This window comes from Lepisosteus platostomus, chromosome 25, assembly GCF_059453375.1.
Source record: "Lepisosteus platostomus isolate fLepPlt1 chromosome 25, fLepPlt1.hap1, whole genome shotgun sequence".
Taxonomy (NCBI): domain Eukaryota; kingdom Metazoa; phylum Chordata; class Actinopteri; order Semionotiformes; family Lepisosteidae; genus Lepisosteus; species Lepisosteus platostomus.
Genome location: NC_142635.1, coordinates 11,003,745 through 11,022,999, shown reverse-complemented (window position 1 = coordinate 11,022,999; position 19,255 = coordinate 11,003,745). Strand labels below are relative to the sequence as shown.

Genomic DNA, 19,255 nt, shown 5'->3' with positions numbered 1-19,255 from the left:
GTCATGTTGATCCGCAAACAGGGACACTTCAATGCGTTTCGCAAGTCGCCTGACGCACCAGGGGATGCATTCTCAGCACTGAAGGTTGGGCTGCTGTGCTGCAGGGAGGGCATCTTAATCTGCCTGGGGTGTCCGAGGCAGCAGTGAGACTCTGGAGATCGCGCTGTACTTACGGACTGGCTGAGTCTTGAAGATGGTGGGTTGGCTCTTGTCGCCCTCTCCCTTGCCGTTGATCGCCGACATCCTCACTTCGTAGCTCGTTTCGGGTTTGAGCCCCGAGATGACAATTGTGTTGTCATTGTAACCTGCGGAAGACGAAAGGAGTCTTCAGCAGACAAATCACGGAGGCGAAAAAGTCAAAATTGAATTCATGTTGAATTTCAAAAGTGGATGGTCCTGAATAATTAATACAAACTTAAATCGACGGGAGCTCACAAGGCGCTTCCATAGACACAAAGCTCAAAAAAGGCCTTTTTTCTTTCTTTTTTATAAAATTGGATTTTGTTACAACATTAGTTTTTGTCTGCCTTTTTGATTAAAACTGGTCATAGTGGTAAAGTGAGCTGGGAGCAAAAGTATGAATTATGACTTAACCCAGCCTTAGAACACGTGAAAGATTACAAACTAGCCCATAAAGCCTGTTTAACGGACGAGTAGATAATTTATCTGAGGATCTCATCCAGCTGTTTCCTGATAGAAGCCAATACATGCATACAGAACTTTCCAGCACAATGAATGTCCTTCAGTAAATGGATGCTCACATTGAGAGCCGTTGGCTTTTTTTAGGATCTGTAACACTTACTGTACAAGTATAGATCTACAATCCTCTAAACAAAGTTCTGCTGTGCTGACAGCCTGGCTAGTAATGCCAGTAATCCTTTTCTTTCTTGCCCCCATGCTAACAATTTCAGCTTGATCTCGAGATCCAGCATCTCTCCATGTGAATCCACAGCATCAATTGCACTCAGTGGTGCAGAACTGTAAAATAACTTTTATCTGCTCCAACTCTTCTTTGATGGAAAAGTGGAGCATGCAAACCGCTCTTTGAGAAAAATGTTGACGTACAGTAGCTGGGGGCGGAAACAGCAGATGAGAGCTGCCTATTATTTTGATTACATCGCAGACAAAGCAGATATTTTGGGACCCTTTCTGACAGGCAGGCAGATGATACGATTTAAGATTACAGACCCCACTGTAGTAGGCTGCTGCAAAATGCTCTTCTCTGAAACACAGCCTTGGGGCACAGAGTGACACACAATCCAGTCGATCTGACAGGGCCAAGTGTCAGAATTATAGTGACGTGAGACACACAGTACTTGGAGCAAGGCAGTAACTGAAGACCTGTTATTTATTTTCAAGTCTTTTTATTTAGTAGAGAAGTAATGAAACTTCATTTTGTTCACATCATTAATCACTATATTCAATTACTTCCCCCCAACCAACTCTCTCTATTAGTCCAACAACTCTATGATTTTATATGAAAAACATCTGGAATTTACAAGATTTCTATAATGCCAACAGTTGTATTTACTTTTCAAAGTTGGATTTTTTTTATTTTCTAAATGTTTAATGTTGACAGTCACAGGATCTCTAATGGATTTAGGCAATGTCTTACATAGATTAAGGAAGGAGGGTACAGAGCACTTACTGTAACTGCTCATTTTCTTATTGGGCTGTGATTGATTAAATTCAACCATCGACTCAAGGACATACTTTTGTCTGAGTAAACATACAGGAATAAGGAATAAGGAATAAGGATGTTTTGAGTAAACATACAGGAATAAGGACCAACAGTACAAAATAAGTACAAAATTCCTCGAAAGTGTACAATTCTGAAGAGAGAAATCACACCACAAAAGCACTCTCATGGTTATGCAATCGTATTACAGCATTCTGTTAACCTGCTAAGCTGAGGCGCGGCAATCAGGCCATGAAGACAAGCAGTTACATAAACTCCCCTGCGGAGTGGAGTGCAAGAGGGCTTCAGTGTAATTAAGACCAGGAAGGAAGGATCAATGATCTGTCTAGCTGTACAGCAGGTTTTAGGTTGGTTTATCTCCCGAAAGTATATTAAACTTCAATTTGACTAAAATAAAACATTCAAGAAAGAACAAGCATGAAATTGCAATTCAGCCCGGCATTCCAGTTCTCAGCCGATCCAACAACAGGTAACGTGACCCTACCTGTATTTCCCACAATCCCACCTTGAAGGAACTCACCATCTTTGACTTCGTACTCTTTATGCATCCACTCGCTCAGGCCCACCACTCTCCATTCGGCCTTGTACTTGAGAATTGGGACGCCACCACTGGCGTCAGGCTCGTCAAAATCTATATGCGCTGAGCTGGAGTAAGGGTCTACTTCATTGATCACGGGGGCGGACGGAACCTCTAAAAGGGAAAAATGTTGTGGAGAAGGCTTGGCAGGCAGAACAGACCCTTGAAAACATTTACAGTGTAATACCATGGTAAGTGCAACATTAAGGTAATTAGTCTGATTGGCATCAGAGTAAAGTAAAAACAGAATGATGTAGTGAAGCAAAATGAAAACTTGGTCAAAGCGGAGTCATTTTTACTAGTAAAGTAGAAGTAGTTTTTGTTAGGAATGTAGTAGATTTTGTAGTACATTCTACAAATCCCATTGCTAACAAAATCTACTACAAACGTAGTAGTAGTAGTAGTAGTAGTAGTAAAGAATAGTGAAATCACAGTAAAGCATGGTGAAGCAAGAAGAGGTTGTGAAAACAGCATGAATGAAACAGTGAGACACCATTGCAAAGTAAGCACAGGATACAAGCATGTGAAAACCACCACAGAAATCCAATTACAGTGCAAAAATGCTCATAAGGGAATGCGCAAAAAAATTAGGCAACATAATATGCCAATACAATCAATATGAACACTAACTGCAGTTGACAGCAATGGAGAGCTGATTGACATCATCGGAATGAACCCAGACAGCATTTGTAAATATGAAGGACGAAAGCACAATTGATTCTGGGATTTTGTTAGGAATGGGAATTGTTGACTGGGAACTTAATGCAATTTGTGGACAGAATCACACGGATTGGAATAGACAGACATCCTCAAAATATGTATAACTTGTGTCAGACCTGTCTGTCTTAGTAAGACACTGAATTTGATCCCTTCACATTTATTTCTCCTTTCTTATTTGATTTAATTTTAAACTCAATTACTAAAGACCTACAAATCTTTACGTGGGATTCTATGCTAAGTAAGAATGGAGTCTCTCAACAACATTAATGTGAATCTTCAACATCACCAATGTATACTTTAATTGCTCACACACACTTGATAATTTATAAATGTCTTCGGATTTTACACAAAATTGAGGTTTGCTTACTGTTGCGAAATTTGAAGAAAAAAAAACAATTTCAAAAGAACACACAGATACTGTATATTAATTCATGTTTAATATGTTTTGCTGGTGTTATGATTCACCCTAATTAGGAAGACTTTATACTACATTAAAAGTTAACATCATATAAATAGTGCAGTTCTTACATTATCTAGCAAGTGTCAAGAATTTCAATTTCAAATTAAGGTTGTGCAGTACGTGTAACAATATCAAGTAATGAGCACTGCAAATATGATATGTCAATTACTTACACTTTATTCTAGCCTGCCTTTGTTAATAAAGCAAAAGAATAAGTATATTTTCTTTTAATAACTGCAATTTCTTATTGAATGCAATTTATTCAAAACTGCAACACTGCAATGTTGTTCCTATGGCTACTTCACCGTGCCTTACTACAGTTTCCCGACTGCTTAAACTTTACAGGTATATAGAAATAATCTAATTGAATGTTTGGGTAACCTCTTATTTACAGTGTCCTCAAATGTCAATCATACCCCTCGTGAAGTAAGAACAATAAAAAGCTTTTCAGAGAACAATATAATATAAAGGAAGTCATATTTCTCATACAGTATATATAATCATAAAAGATTCACTTAGGCCCAGAAACTCAAGGGTCACATTTATTTACACCCCCTTGTCTTCAAAACTACTTTGTTTTATGGTTGGCCTTCAGAAGACGCTGCCTCCTTTCAGTCCAGCTGTGAAAACAACACCAGTGCAAGCGAATCTGAACAGCATACGACTCTTTGCACCCTGAAGACGCCAGTGTGAGCTGGAGATCTCCAGTCGCCTTTGGCTTTCCAGTGGTCTCCCACGCCCCCTGTCTCACAGCCCACAGTAACAGGAGGCACTGGCCTACTCTTCCTGGCAGAGTGGCCACTGTATTAGCCGGCTTTAATTATCCTAGTAATGCACACTACAGTGCAAAGTGCTCGATTCAGACTTTAGTGTATTCTTTTATTCCCACCTCCATTACTTACAGAGAACAAGGATCTTTTACCTACAGTCTCCAATAGGCTATCTGACCATAACCACTATAACCATGACCATCACAATGCATGCTACTACTAATGTTTTCCATGCATTATCATCCCTTATAACCCAGAGGAAACAGTTAATTTTTGGAGGCCTCAATACAGGTCTGAAGGCATCCTCTGCACTTCCAAAGAAAGCAATGTAACTGCAGATTTGTTTTTGCTGAATTGTAATTGAAGGAATGATAGAGGTGTGAATAAATTAATGGCATGATAAATAAGAACAGCAGCAGTGATGATTTTGCACCGTGTGCTGCCCTGTCATCCCATACACCCGGCGGCACTGGTACTGACCTGCTTGAATGAGGAGGAATTCTCTTGACTCGGTGCCAATACGGTTGGTGGCTGTGCAGTTGTAGCTGCCAAAGTCACTCTGAGACTCTGGAGTAACCTTCAATAAAACAGAGGCAAAAAGAGTTGTAAATTACAACTCGACTCTTCTTTCATTACAATTACAATAGTTTCAGTGCAAACGTCTTACTGTAGGTACCTTAACCAAACTGGAGTTGTAATGTCTGTATACTATGACCATGAAGTTAAAGCGTTTTCTATTATTGTAATAACCTTGTCCGTGATTAGCACATCTCATTTTGGGCCATAAGAAACTCAGTTTGCCATGTAGTAATCTTTCATTCATACTGTTCATTTTCTTCAAAAACTTTGATTATAACAGCAACTGGTGAAAGCAGCCACTATGAAGTGGTGTAGTAGCTAATCCTTCACAATTACCAGTCAAATCGAATTGACTCTTTATCGGGGGCTTGTCATTAAAATCATTTGTTCCAATCTACACATCCATTAAGCTAAAAATGCTAGTTTTCCTACAACAAAAGAGAGCCACGTCAGAATTAACTGGTCACTTACAACCAAAATGGCTAAAAGTTCAGTATAAGATTACCAAGGAATTGTGCTCTTGCGAAAAGAAGCAAAAACACTTTGTGAAAAGAGTATAATAATGCAAAATGTATATGACATTTGCACTGCAGTGTTAATAAAACATATGCACATAAGCATTTTTTTTTTAAAGTTTAAATATATTTTTTTTATTATTGAACCATCTAGTTTTGTCCTTCCACCAGTCTGGAAGAAACAAGGATGCTTCCCTGGAGACGTCAAAGCTAAGTGCTCATTCCTCTCCTTAGTCACCAAACTGCCTGTCACTGCAAATCCCAATAGGCAAGACTGAGCTTAAATGACAACAAGGGAAAAGATAAGGCTTGCATTCGCACCATAAAGCCCTGGATATGACTGGCAAGACAAGTGTTCCCTAGCCGAGTCCAGTTTAGCATTGCTGTAGGGCGTCTCTGTTAAAGCTGGGGAGTTACAGTGCACAGCCTGAATGGGCACCAGTGGACAAATTAAAATGAACTCCTCTTGGCATTTAGCCTTTACCACCTGCCACTGCTAATCCACGGCTGGACCTTCGGACCGTCAGAAATATAATGTTTCGTAAAAAGCCACTCTCCAATGCAATTCGCACAACGAGGCAACTTGACATTTTGTTTCCTGTCAAAATAAGAGCTGTTCATGACCTTTGGCCAGTCCCATTGCCTTTGAGGCAAAGGACAAAAAATGAACAATAATACTTTGTTAGTGTCGGGGATAACAGGTGCTTTTGGGAAAAACACAGAAAACAAAAACTGTATTTTAAAATGACATTTGGACATGTTGGCTTATTTTATTTAAACAGTAGGTACTTGGGACTTGGTGCTGAAAGGCAGCACTCTTAAAAATATCACTCTGATACTTCCAGGATGAGATAGGCTGTAGACTGCGGTCTGAACACTTAAGAAACACTTAGCAACTGTGATATAAGTGCACATCAGAACAATGCTCTTGATCTTTCAAGAAGCAACAGCTGGAGGTCTTTCAGCATTGTGGCCATTAAAAGCAGTTTATGGAGGTTTATATCAAAGAAATGCAATAACAGAGTACACATATACAGTTTAAAGGAACAGAGGTCCAAATTATTTCTCCAACTCCAAAATCTTGCAGCATTTGATATAAAAACTTTTAAGGGAACTTTTTTATATATACTGTATCTAGAGTAATAGAGTTGGTCATGTACAGTAAATGGTTAAACATGACCAAAATCCTGTAAATCATAGGTACAGTCAGAAGTTACTACAGTATATGAGTGTCAGCAACTTACCAAAGTTCCCCACTACTGCCTTCTACTACACTAATAACCTTGACAGTAATTAGTGTTTGGAAAAGAAGAAACTCAACTTGTTATTTGTGCCACTGTGAAGATTTAGCCATCTTTAATTCACATTAATCATAGCTCGAACACAACAACTCATGGTAAACTATAAATGGGGAGCCCATATGAAGTGTTGCAGTAGCTAATCCGTCACATTTACCAATAACTCGCTGTCTATATTAGCAACATTATTTGTTACTCTCTACAACCCCAAGATGCCAAAAGACTATGTTTAGGAAGACAAAGTACAGATCTAATCGGGATTAGCCTATCAATATTAAACTGGCTAAAAGTTCAATTAAATCGCCACAGAATTGTTTCCACGAAAGGAATAAAAATGTTTTGGCCACTGGGTCTGAACGGAAATGTACAACTGTATCCTTTGCAAAGGGCGAGAGTGAAACAAATACTGTACCTCCAGGAAGCTGGTGGAGGGGGTGTTGTAGATCTTGATGTTGCTTGCGTTAGAACTGGGGAGCTGCTGTCCGTCTCTGAACCACACAACTGAGGCACTGGGGTGGGCGATGACATCACAGGTGATGTTGGCGGGATTCCCCTCCCACGTGTACGAGGTGACAGGGCCTTGGATCTTCGGCGCATCTGTGAATCACACGCACACGTGCACTGTGTAATTTAATTTCCCTGTACCGCCACGGCGTGTGTCTTTCCAAGCCCCTGTCGTTTCTTGTTAGCACGTTAGACACTAAGTATAGCGTAGCATTGATTTTTCTTTTAAACCGCGTCAGCATTCCTTCTAAAACAGACTATTCTTCTATGCAGAGAGATAATAGAAATCTGAAGAAAAAAAAAAGAAACATTTCATCCCTGGATGCCGGCAATACAGTTCTGAACAAAAAGCAATGTTATTTTATCAGCAGTTTTTCCTTTGTCATCTTTGTTTTTCTTTTTTTTCTCTCCTCGGCTTCGAGTACAGGCTGCGTTTTAATGAAATTACAATATTAAACGAAAATGGTAAAAACTACAAAACATAAGTCTCCATAAGGCCTTTTCCTCTCTATTTGCTTTCGACTCTAGCACAGCTGAATTGATGGGAGGACACCTTTCAGCGTGTTTTGCCTTTTTTTTCCCATGTGGACATTTTTTCTCTCGACATTTAGAATCCAGCATTTCCAGATATTCACATACAGTACTAAATAACAAGGATTACTATCTAATGAAGATATCATTTACAATTTTTTTTTAGTTGAGCTACATTTCTCGAATGATCCAAGTGCTGAGGAGACTAGATTGTTGTAGTCAGCATGTACAATGAGCCTGTTGTACAATGAGACATCTAGTTCTTTGAATCAGATTTAAAATTGATATTCTGTCAGTTCTGGGAAAGTGAACAGACTATGCTTCTAGTAGATTTAGTTTCTTGGAACCTATCCTATGAAGCAAACAGTTGCTTTCTGAGTGAAGCAAACATTTACAAAAAATGTGATATGTAATTAGCTGTAAGACAGAGGAACAGTTCAATAGTGCATAGAGCTCTATCAGCTATAAGACAAAACAGTTCAATAGTAACCTACATGTTTTACCATTCCCAGAAATACACTGCTATTGTCAAAAATGTTCAGCAGTGCCATCTATTCACAAAGAAATCCATAGTCAATTTGTTTCTCTATCTCTCAGAACAAAACAAGCTTAAATGCTGCCTCTAATCTACAAGCAGCAGAACAGAATGATTTCATCTGTCAATTGTGGACCTTCAGTTTCAATTGTAACAAAACACCTTTTATCACTAATTACTCACTCTTTCCAAAACTAGATTACTGTGATCTTTAACATGGTCTAATTACAGCTCAAAACAATTTTGGGAATTACGTATTATGATGCTATCAAGTACAACAGCAAAGATTACTTTTGTTTCAGGGCTAAGGAAGTTAATCCAATTACACATTCATTGCTGGGAATATTTTTATTAATTCTTTCACTTATTTAAAATTTTCTAATAAGATCAAATGAAATCTATAAGCTCTAAAAATGCCATATGTCTATATTAATGCAAATTAAAAGAAAATATATCTGCTTGCCCTTGACTACCACATGGTAAAACAGTTTTCAGATGAATCTGAGTTTTTCATCATCTACTGTATTGTATTCTGTCACTTAGAAAATGAAATCCATTTTCTATTTAAGAGCCAGGAAAGGGTAGCTAAAAATGAGCTACTGTACATGTACTGTAAAAAGACAAAAAATAAATCAGTTTGTAGCCCAATAATCAGATCTTTGCTTTCTTGCCATCTGAAAGATCTGAATATTGGGCCACAACCTGATGCTCTGTGGAGGTGTTTATGAATTAAAGTACCTGCTGAGTTTTTTTTTCCTTTGTATGATCTTACAGAATTTAAAAATAAAAGATGACTGAACAGGATGGCTTGATGGTGCGACATGTTTGTTATCTTTTAATCACACCTGAAGAAGGCTTCACAGCCAAAACGCTGTGTTTTTCTCTCTTCTCTTTTCAGCATGGAATAAGCCTACTGTATTACTTGTTCCTTTGCAGACTACGGATGCTGATGCAGCTACCCACCTGAACTATCTTTTAATCTCTACAACAAACATAAGCACTGGACACAGTACTACTTTTGTGAGTGCAGATCTTGAAAGTCTTAGTTTATTTGAGCAGATCTGTAGTTTGCACGGCTAAAAAAAACATCTGCTGCACTGTAGCGAAGCAGGTTTTAACTAGCATGCCAATGTTGGAAAAAGAATGATGGTAGCAAAACTACAAGAAAAGCTTTGGCTCAAAACAACAACAAAAAAAACTCAGGCAGCTGATATGAAGACAAATCCGTGTGCAGCAATGATGGCAGCAGCCTAAATCCGCGGAAACACAGCCCCAAACCCCAAGAGGCTACAGACCTTATCCGTGTTTGAGCTAAATCTACATCAACGATCGAGAAACTTAGAAAAAAACAAACCAAAAAACCAAACCAGCAGTCTTACAGTGAACTTCGAGGTACATGAACTGGGAATCTTGGCCAATGGAGTTCCTGGCTGTGCACAGGTACTGTCCCGCGTCTGTGAACTGGACGTACTTCAGGGTGAGGGAAGACACCCTGGCATCACTCCGCACCTCTATATTTCGATCCAAACTCTGCCAGGAAAGAGGAAGAGAATAAAAGGAGTTTAGCGGTTGTCCAGCCTCTTAGCTCTGTCAGCTCTTGTTATCTAGCGGGTTAAAAAAAAAACATGACCATTTACACTTTAAAATAAGATTACATTCCTGATTCCTTGCCCCTAAAATACAATTATATCCTTCAGTCTGTTTCCCAGAGATCTAAACGGTTGTGAGGTTACACTGCACTGGTGTGAGGTTAAATAAAGCCATGTCGCAGTTTTAGAAAACAAAACTCCCTCTTTACCAATTTTGATTGAGATTTAACGGTTTCACAGAATTCAGCTGCTGTATTCAATGAACAAAAAACAGGAACGTTTTCAAGAAACAAATAAAAACACTGTCACAATATACAATGTTGTTAACTGTAGCTTCAAGTTGATAAAAATTCCTACCACACAAGATACTTTTTTATTATTTTATTCACATGCAAAAAGCATTTTCTATTTCCTGCTTTTTAAAAAAAAATATTTCTGATCTCTCTGTATTATAACCATGTCCCTCTATTGAGGCTGCATTTAAACTGATGTTCCTGGGTTGGGAAGCTGGAAAATGTACCTCTACACAAAAGCAAGTTTCATTTACTGATTTGCGAGGTTAGAATTTTTCTTTGAAATCATGAAAAGCTTTTACTATGTTTGATTGAGATATCCTATTCTATTTGACACACTCCTTCAACCTGTAGTACTTCGCTGTGACACAGATGTGTAGCTCAAAGCAATGATTCTACAAAAAGCAACATTATGCGCCACAATGAGCGTTTCTGTGTTGAAGTCTAAGAGCTGTTGTGACATGAATTAAAGTCTGAATCATAGGTGAACAGCACAAAATGGACGGGACCCTTATTGGGGGCAACAAAATGGATTTTTACAATGTATTCCATCCAGCTGCAAATGCAATCAGTACAACTCAGCACAATTGTGTTTTTGTACAGCTCTTATCTGGTTTGTGAGCAGAATACTACATGCCTTTCTTGCAATTTAGGAAACCTAATGCTCAGCATTCACATGATCTGCAGAGATAAAAGGGCTTTTTTATTAATTCAGCATCTCACTTGGTCATATTTTAACACAGCATAACTATACATTACGTCATGTATGGACACAAATTGGAACAGTACACCAGCTGCATTCCAGCTCTAAGAGTTGTACTATCTGATGCACTTACTCAAGAAAGACCTACTCTGTCTTTCAAAAGGATGCTTCAGAGGCTGTGTTCTTGATACCTACTGAGTAGCTATGTAGTGTGAGAACCTACACAAGAGTTTTGGGATTGTAAAATGCTTCAAAGAAGAGAGGTAGAACTTTAATCTTGACTCAGTTCAAAAGCTAATGTGTCAACAAAAAGAAGTCATTTTTAAGTGCACATTCCATTTTCACATTAAACGCAGAAACAGTAAGCTCACAAATATGCCCCCTACCAAGACAAAAAGAACTCTACATTTTTTTAGCTCCTTTTTGGCATCTTTATTTTTGGTTTTGTCATACGAACAATTAAACTATAATTACTATAATAACCAACTGCACAGTAAACACTGTCATGAATAACATGCAAATGCGCAGCTGAATTGTTTCTCAATTCTGGTTATATTTATAAACACAATAGTATCTTGAAAGCGAATATATATATTTTCAAATGCAATTTAGTCTTAATTAAAGTTTTTGTCTCACAAACAGATGGGATGGTATAATAAACGGAATTTTAATTAGTACTGGTTCTACGAATAGCCATCTGATTTTTCCATTAAATATACCTTTAATATGTTTTGAAGAAAAAAATAGAAAAAATACTTTCCATTTTAAAATGTTACTGGGCACTAGACCTAACTTAACTCTTTTCATTTTCATTCTGTACCTTTTCACTCAAATCTTTGTATTGGATTTGATCCAAACAAAAACCTGTGGTTTCCATAAACCGCAGACTTCATATAATTCTCCTCTATACTTCTGCCCCAGGTTAAGTAATCAAAGTAGCTCCAAATTAGTTCATCAAGCAGAACTGAAGGCCTGTCTTACAGTGGTTGAACACTTTGATACTTCAAAGGGTTTCTTCAAACAATTCATCATACAGTAACTGCCCACATATTTCAGCTTGCTTTTCTAGTATCTATCAATGTTTTTTTTCACTAGCATTTTAAATCTTTTGTGTACAACAGAGGATTAAAAAACTTTGGAAACCTATGACAAAAGGTTTTATTCTGTTTTTATTCAATTATTTCTGTTTTACATTGTTTACAGCAGTCATGTACTTACTCTCTGCCACAATACTTTCTACTTCCAAAAAGAGTAGAAAAGGATTTACAGTTTTGTGAAAGAAATTAATTGATGTTAACACAGCCGTTAAAAACAGCAGAAGAGGATATCGCTGATACTCAGTAACTGCAAAACAACAAAAAAAATAAAGCGATTCAGTCAGTTCTTTCACTTGGGAATCTGAAAATGCACAAAACTATAAAATCCATGCCGTTGACGAGGGAAAGAGAGAAAATTGCCGTGAGCAATAGTATGAGAGGTGGTGTCGGCTTTGTGGAGTACATTTCTGAGAACACTCCATGCCTGAGACAACACCCTGAGATTGTGAGAGCTGCGGGGACGAGAGAAGTGAAAAAGGGAAAGACCTGGAGAAGGAAGGTTATCTGGAGATCTTCCCTGGAAGGAGACTAATAGAAGATCTAAGATCTGTAATCCTGGAGGATGTCACAGGTGTCAGGTGGGTATCAGGCCAGTTTGAATGCCGACAAGGTCACAGGATATTGTCCATCCCTGTATTCTTTGTTCTATCCCTTCCTTCTTTTCTATTCCTTATGTTTTCAATGTAGTAAAATACCGTTTGTTGGCAGTCCTCGTTATGAAGCCTGGGTGTCAGGTCTGTGGGTGTTACTACTTTAATACAATTGAATTGGCTAATGCTTTAATTTAAAACCCATTTATAGAGCCGGGCATTTTACGGGCTCAGTCTGTGCAAAGCACTTTATGAAAGGGTACAGCAGCAGCACATAACTTAGGATCTGGTCCCACAGTTACAATTCCAGAGCCCTAGGCATTACTCTGCATTGCCACCCTCCTTGTTATAGTAATAATTAATAACAATAATTCCTTACACTTACAGTATATAGCACTTTTCTGGACACTCCACTCAAAGTGCTTTACAGGTACTGGGGACTCCCCTCCACCACCACCAATGTATAACCTGGATGACACAACGGCAGCCATAATGCACCAGTACTCTCACCACACACCAGCTATTAGTGGGGAGGAGAACAGAGTGATGAAGCCAATTCATAGAGGTTGATTACTAGGAGGCTATGATTGGTAAAGGCCAATGGGAAATTTGGCCAGGACAGCAGGGAAAGTGTGGGGCACTTTTCAAGAAACGCCCATCCAGAGAGTCAAGACCTCGGTTTTATGTCTCAGCCAAAGGATACTGGTCACTATACTGGGGCATTTGGACCCATGCAGACCTCAGGGTGAGCGCCCCCTACTTGCCCCACTAACACCTCTTCCAACAGCAACCTCAGTTTTTCCCAGCAGGACTCCCATCCAGGAACTGGCCAGGCTCACACCTGCTGAGCTTCACTTGGGTTGCCAATTATGAGTAGCAGGGTGATACGGCTGCCATATGTTATATGTGACCTAACTCTGTCTTCTACCCTCTCCTTCTCATTCAAATATGTTTAAGTGCATTCAGGATACATTTAGGGTTTGTAGTGACACATCTAACACATCTTCAACTATAATTTTCATCTATAGTATGCTTTCTGTCTGTGTCCTGAAAATCATTCATGATGACTAAAGACTTGTTTTTCAGTAGATGAATAAAATCTCCAGTTTTCTACATCACTGTGAAAAGCATGTAATATACATAAAAGCACCGACTACTAAAAAAGTGGCATGTATTGGCACTTTACACTGCTTGCGCTGAGAATCTATGCGAAACCACACAGATGGTTCCAGATGGAGAGTGCTCCTGACTCTGTTACAGACATCCTCAGGGAGCCTCTACATGTGTTTGTGCCCTGCAGTGGAGTCTTTTTTGGTATACATGACTGAAGTGAAACTATACAAAGACGCCTTAGACAGCTCCCACTCAATAAGTATTCCCTGATTTCTGTCAATTATCATTTGCGTTTTATACATGGGGATCTTATGGCAGCTAAAAAAAGTCAATTTTGCGGGGCTGAAGGGAGAACTGACTTTTTTTTTAAAATCTCAGCTGGATATCTGCGAATGAATTAATCACACTTACACAAAGATTTACACCCAAAAGCTGTGTGCGAAAGCTCTCAGCTTGGAAATAACTTTTTTTTACACTTATTTACATTATTTTTATAGCTCCCTTATTTGTTTTGCTTTTTGCTGCTTCCTCATACTTTTCCTGATAAGGCACTATACTTCACATTGTGACGGGTTTCTAATAATTCAGGAAAAATACTCTCCTTAAGACATACTGTATATGTATAAAACCACACATACAAACAAAATTAGCACATCAACATAAAATAGTTAATGAGACAGTTAAACTGTCACTAAACTGCTCTCCATTACAAATATGCTGTGGCCTGCTTTTCAGAGCCTGCAAACAAGGAGATGTGGAGGATTGCTTCTAAATGACTTTTCTGGTTAAAAACAATTAATTCAAGTATGAAATGACCATAACCAAGCTGCACTGCACCCAGAAAGGCCAAACAGAGAGGAGCAGTGGACTCCTCCGACAATTTGCTAGTTATTTCATGCAATAAATCATTCCCTTGACTAAAAACAAAAGATCTGACCTGCTGAGCACACAGAGAAGACAAACATGCTTACCCACTAAAAACATTGTTAAGCAAACACAGTGTCAAACACTGCTATCTTCAGTAAATGTTTACTTTGGGATGTTTGCCAATCCAGTTAGTCTATACTACATTACAGTAATAATTAAAAAAGAGTACAGAAGAATATGATGGACCTACACACAGGAACCCTTAGTTAGCAGTTTCCATCCCTCGGTGGCAAGTCGTAAATTTAGAAAAGTACAGAACGTATGGTAGAGCAAAATAAAACCCTTTTAAGTCCGTAAAAACAAATGTTTACAGTGTTCACGGCACAAGAAATAAATTTAGAAGAAAAGAGTGTTAGTGAAGCAGCAACCTGCGAGTCAGAGCTTATTCTGCTTTAACACCCTACCATTTGCCGTGTTATGGTTTCCAGCAGTACGAGCCATAAAAAAAAACTGGAAAATGGAGTCATTTTAGACAGCATTCGCTTAATCAATCAATCGATCGATCAATCAATCGCTCGGTGGAATAACACCAGCCCTTGCCTGCTCTCTGCTACTGCTCTGAAAAACGGGCCGATCTTCTGAACTCCCGCTTTACTCACTGAGCTCCATCCCGTACGCTACAGTGACCCCTTCGTTTGTCCTGTGCTGGTTTTTCATGCCTCTCAGCAGCGGGGTTTGTCCCGGCTGTGCCTCTTTGTACTCCTCAAGAGACATGACTTCCACCTACACTGATCATCACTTCCTCAAGTTCTTGAGGTGAAGCTACTGCAAAAACAACAGACGGCAACCTGAAAATATGTTTTTAATGACACCGTGTGGGACTGCACTCTTGCTTCTTTTCCTTTTAATCAGTATTTTAGAAACTCTCAACCTTCTCAACTTGACAAGGCCGGCATCTTTTAACAGGTTCTGATGGTGCGGATCGATTTTGGAAGTCCCTGAGGAGATATTGATTTGTGTGATGGTACGACCAGATTCAAGAACAAATTAGTCTACAACTTCTCTTGCCTAAAGTGCTATGGAAATGAACTCCAAGGTTCCTCTCTAGCATTATAAGCAAGCAGTCGAACATCAACCTTCAACACTGTTATTAATGCCATTCATGTTCACAGTGCACCGCTTTTCTAAGACACAGCCCATGAATCCTTCCACGGTTACTCTCATTATTTTATATTTGAATTAAATCACAAGCTGTGTTCTTAAAACATTATGCCTGAAGCAAAACAGAAATGGCAGCTTTGAAGAAGTTAACAGACTAGAGTTAAATTCTAATTACATAACTCCACATATACTAAGCCATGGTGTCTTATACTAAATAGTGTTTATGGACTTTATGTTCTCCATTTCAACTCTTCAGAGAAAGAACAAACATTGCAGTTAGAAGGAAACAAATGGACTGGATTATAACAAAAAATATTATTTTCCATATAATTAAAAGTAGAAGCATCAGAACACTTTGGTGCTACAGCAATGAAAAAACACAGAACTACCATTTCTTATATATTATAAACAGGAACGGTCCACCTCAATCCCCTATCTTACTAACATTATCAATAAAGTCAAATTATCTTCAGGAAATAGAGGGTTAATGTTCTTACGATCACGGCTACAGTATCACCTTTTGAGGTATAAAAAAAATCAAAGCCTTTTGTTGAGTGTTCACTACTACAAAATGTATTAATAAAATACGATAAAGACTAATGGTGCCATGAGATACAGCTATTTTAAAAATGGCTTTCTGCCATGACATTTAAATAATCAGAAAATATATATGTAGTGTGTAAGGCCAGATATTCATCGCTTCCGAATCCTAAATATCGTTGGCACACTGTATTCCTATTTGACAAAGCACGATCTGTTGAAATGACCGTCATTCATTTACTTCTGTGACAACACTGAAATTACATCTTTTTTTTTCATTTGGTATAGCTGCCAGCCTTCTCTTATTGTCTAGTGTTATGCACAAATCAATTTCTTCATCAGAGCCAGCTGGGAAACTGACCTTCACTCTACACTACAACAGTTCCCAGTTTTAAGAGGTTGACTCTACAGCTTTTGTCAAATGACCAGAAAATGACTCCCTGATCATGTAAATATACTGTAAAGCTGTAACTTGGAAGCATTCTCAGCTTGTAAAAAGGCATCTGTGTTGAGGCTAAGCATTCTAGTTCTCTCTCAAAACTACGTTGGTCAAATGGAACCCTGTTTATTGAAAAGAAGAATATAGTGAATGCTTGACACAAAATCAATTCAATTTTTTAACTTAGTTTAAGCAGAGTCACAACCTACTGAACTGTGGGGAGTAACACTGTCAGGGGGTTTGGACCACAAATCACCACATAACTGAGAAATTTCAATCTACAAACATGTCGGTATGTCACAAAGCAGTCTCTGCCACATGCTTTCATACACGGATTGCTAACAAGTGAAAAGAAAAATATCAGGAAGGCCACAGATAAGATGAAGTCATTTGGCCCATCGAGCTCAGTTCTGTTTCTCTCTAGTCCTGTTGCCCATTAGTACAGTAGGTATAAGGACCAATCCCCACTCCCCATTCCTTTTGAAAACTAAGAACATACAAATGTCACATAAATTGAGTATTTGCCTTCTAATGATACAAAATAAAAAAACTAAAGAGCAAGTGTGGCCACACACACACACAAAGAAGCTCATTCTACAGCAGGGCTTTTTAAAGTTGCAAGTTTAAATAAGAAACAGCCGATTCCTCTCTGACACCTTTTTCCAATTTGTCCTCATTACTAGGAAGGAAGGATTCACTGAGTTGGAGAAAAGAACAAAAACATTGCATGATCCCAGTGTCACATGGAAAGATGAATAATGCCTTCCTATTACAGGCAGACCGTTCTCTTTCAACAGGTCCACGTTACAGAATCAAGGATTAAATGGTGTGGGATTATACCATCAGTTAAACCTATGGAAATCCTGTCACTGGACTACATAGATTCAGCGCATATATGTACAAAACCACATGCTAGATCCCATACCCAGAGGCTCAGTGTCATAAATTATGTCACTGCTATATGCGTTAAGTTAAGTCACAACATTACAAATTGGAAGAGACTAGTACTTATCTAAAAGGTCTGCTCAGCAGAATAATATGACAAAACCCTTTTGGGAACAATCAAATTTGTAATTAAAAATTAGGCATGTTCATCTCAGAGTTGTACAGGAGCCTTTTCAATGATCGTATGGCAAAAAAAACAACCTGGGATACATTTTATGCCATTTAAGTTCTTTGGCACTGAATATGGGTTTACTTTACAGTTTGACACAAGTTCTGAATATTTTTGTTTCAAAGTAACTCGGATGTCTTCATTCAAAATTTTGCTAACATTTTGTTTGTTCCTCCATTATCCTCACACCTAGTGAATCCAATCAAACATTTTCAGCATGAACATTTTGCTCATAAAAAGCCTAAGGAAATAATACATTAGGCTATCCATATAAGATTTAGCCATGTAAGAAAACTTTATAGTTTATATTTTAACACACAATTTCAGTGACACATCCTATCATTTCCACAGGTTGTCCAACACCCTTTGAAAAGGCAATGTCCAGTAATGTTACCCAAGTCAGGGTACTCTGGATCCAATTGCACTAACAGTCAGCAGTGATGTGCATTAGTGAGGGAGCTTAGATTAAAAGCCATTACACAAAATGAAGTAAGATTACGGTGTCAGTTTGGAAAAACAGCAATTATGCCATTATGGAGCAAAAACGCAACCTATTTTGTTAAGTCCGTTATTTTCCCGAGGGGGAGAAAATCCATTTTTCACAAAGTGCAGCATGGCAACAAAAAGCTATACTTGTAAACCTACCCCACTTAACTCACCCTTCCCTCCTTTCTTGCCTTAAACACCCAGCATTCATTACACTGTTGGAATTTACTCAAAAACAAAATGATGTGAGTTAATTTTGTGAGTTACGAGAAATGGTGAAATACGGAAAAAAAAAACATCTGCTGAAAACCTGCCTTCGTCCTTGCTGTATCGACAACAATACAGTACATGCTTTCGTGAAATCACAGAATTTCCACTCAGGAAAAATTTTAAGGCTTTTATTTTTTGCATGAGATCAGCCATTTGCGACTGATATATGTCGACTTTTTTTTGAACTGTGAATGATAACCTGGGAAGACTGCAGCTGTAAAATTCTCTGCTCGACTGAAATGTTCTTTATTTCCGAGCTATTTTCACATTTCCTTTCAGCGCAATTGATATGCAAACCTAGCAATCAACAGAGGACAAAAACAACACATAAATTAAGATTCAGCATTACACTTATGCAATTACTGTTGAGTTGCTGCAGCCTTCAGAATGTTAAGAAATCCGAAGTCACTACTTCTACGGCTATTGTAAGATTTATCACGTAGGAATAAAAGCTAGTGCAGTCCCCCCACATTTCTTTAATTTATTTAATGTTTTATCAGAGGCCATCACTAGGGAAAAAGCATTTTTCAGTTGCTTTTTTTTAAAACAAATAGAGCAATTTTCTCACATCAGTTTCTCCCTGCTAATCTACACTATCTTCAAAAAGTACAATAATGAATGTCTCAGAAAAATACTGAAAAGCAGTGCAGAACTAGTGAGCTAGGTGGCATTTTATTGAACCCCAAAGCAAATAATAAGTAGTAAAGCATTTCAAGATTTATCATCCTTGAAAAAACTTCCTTTTCATCCATATTTTGGCTTCCCACTGACACGCAGGTGAGACCCTGAATATGTAATGTATTTG

At 38.3% G+C, this 19,255-nt stretch overlaps 1 protein-coding gene across 6 annotated transcripts in view; it reads right to left on the bottom strand.

The window, feature by feature from the left end:
• Window positions 1-19,255, bottom strand: part of ncam1a (neural cell adhesion molecule 1a) — a 242,147-nt gene that overhangs the window by 39,215 nt on the left and 183,677 nt on the right. For all 6 annotated transcript variants that reach the window (XM_088619965.1, XM_088619959.1, XM_088619961.1 and 3 more), the window contains 5 exons: window positions 9,568-9,718; window positions 7,031-7,215; window positions 4,707-4,803; window positions 2,220-2,390; window positions 174-305 (listed from right to left, as the gene is read on the bottom strand). In XM_088619965.1, the coding sequence (XP_088476091.1) occupies window positions 174-305; window positions 2,220-2,390; window positions 4,707-4,803; window positions 7,031-7,215; window positions 9,568-9,718 (736 nt within the window). The remainder of the gene's footprint in view (window positions 1-173; window positions 306-2,219; window positions 2,391-4,706; window positions 4,804-7,030; window positions 7,216-9,567; window positions 9,719-19,255) is intronic.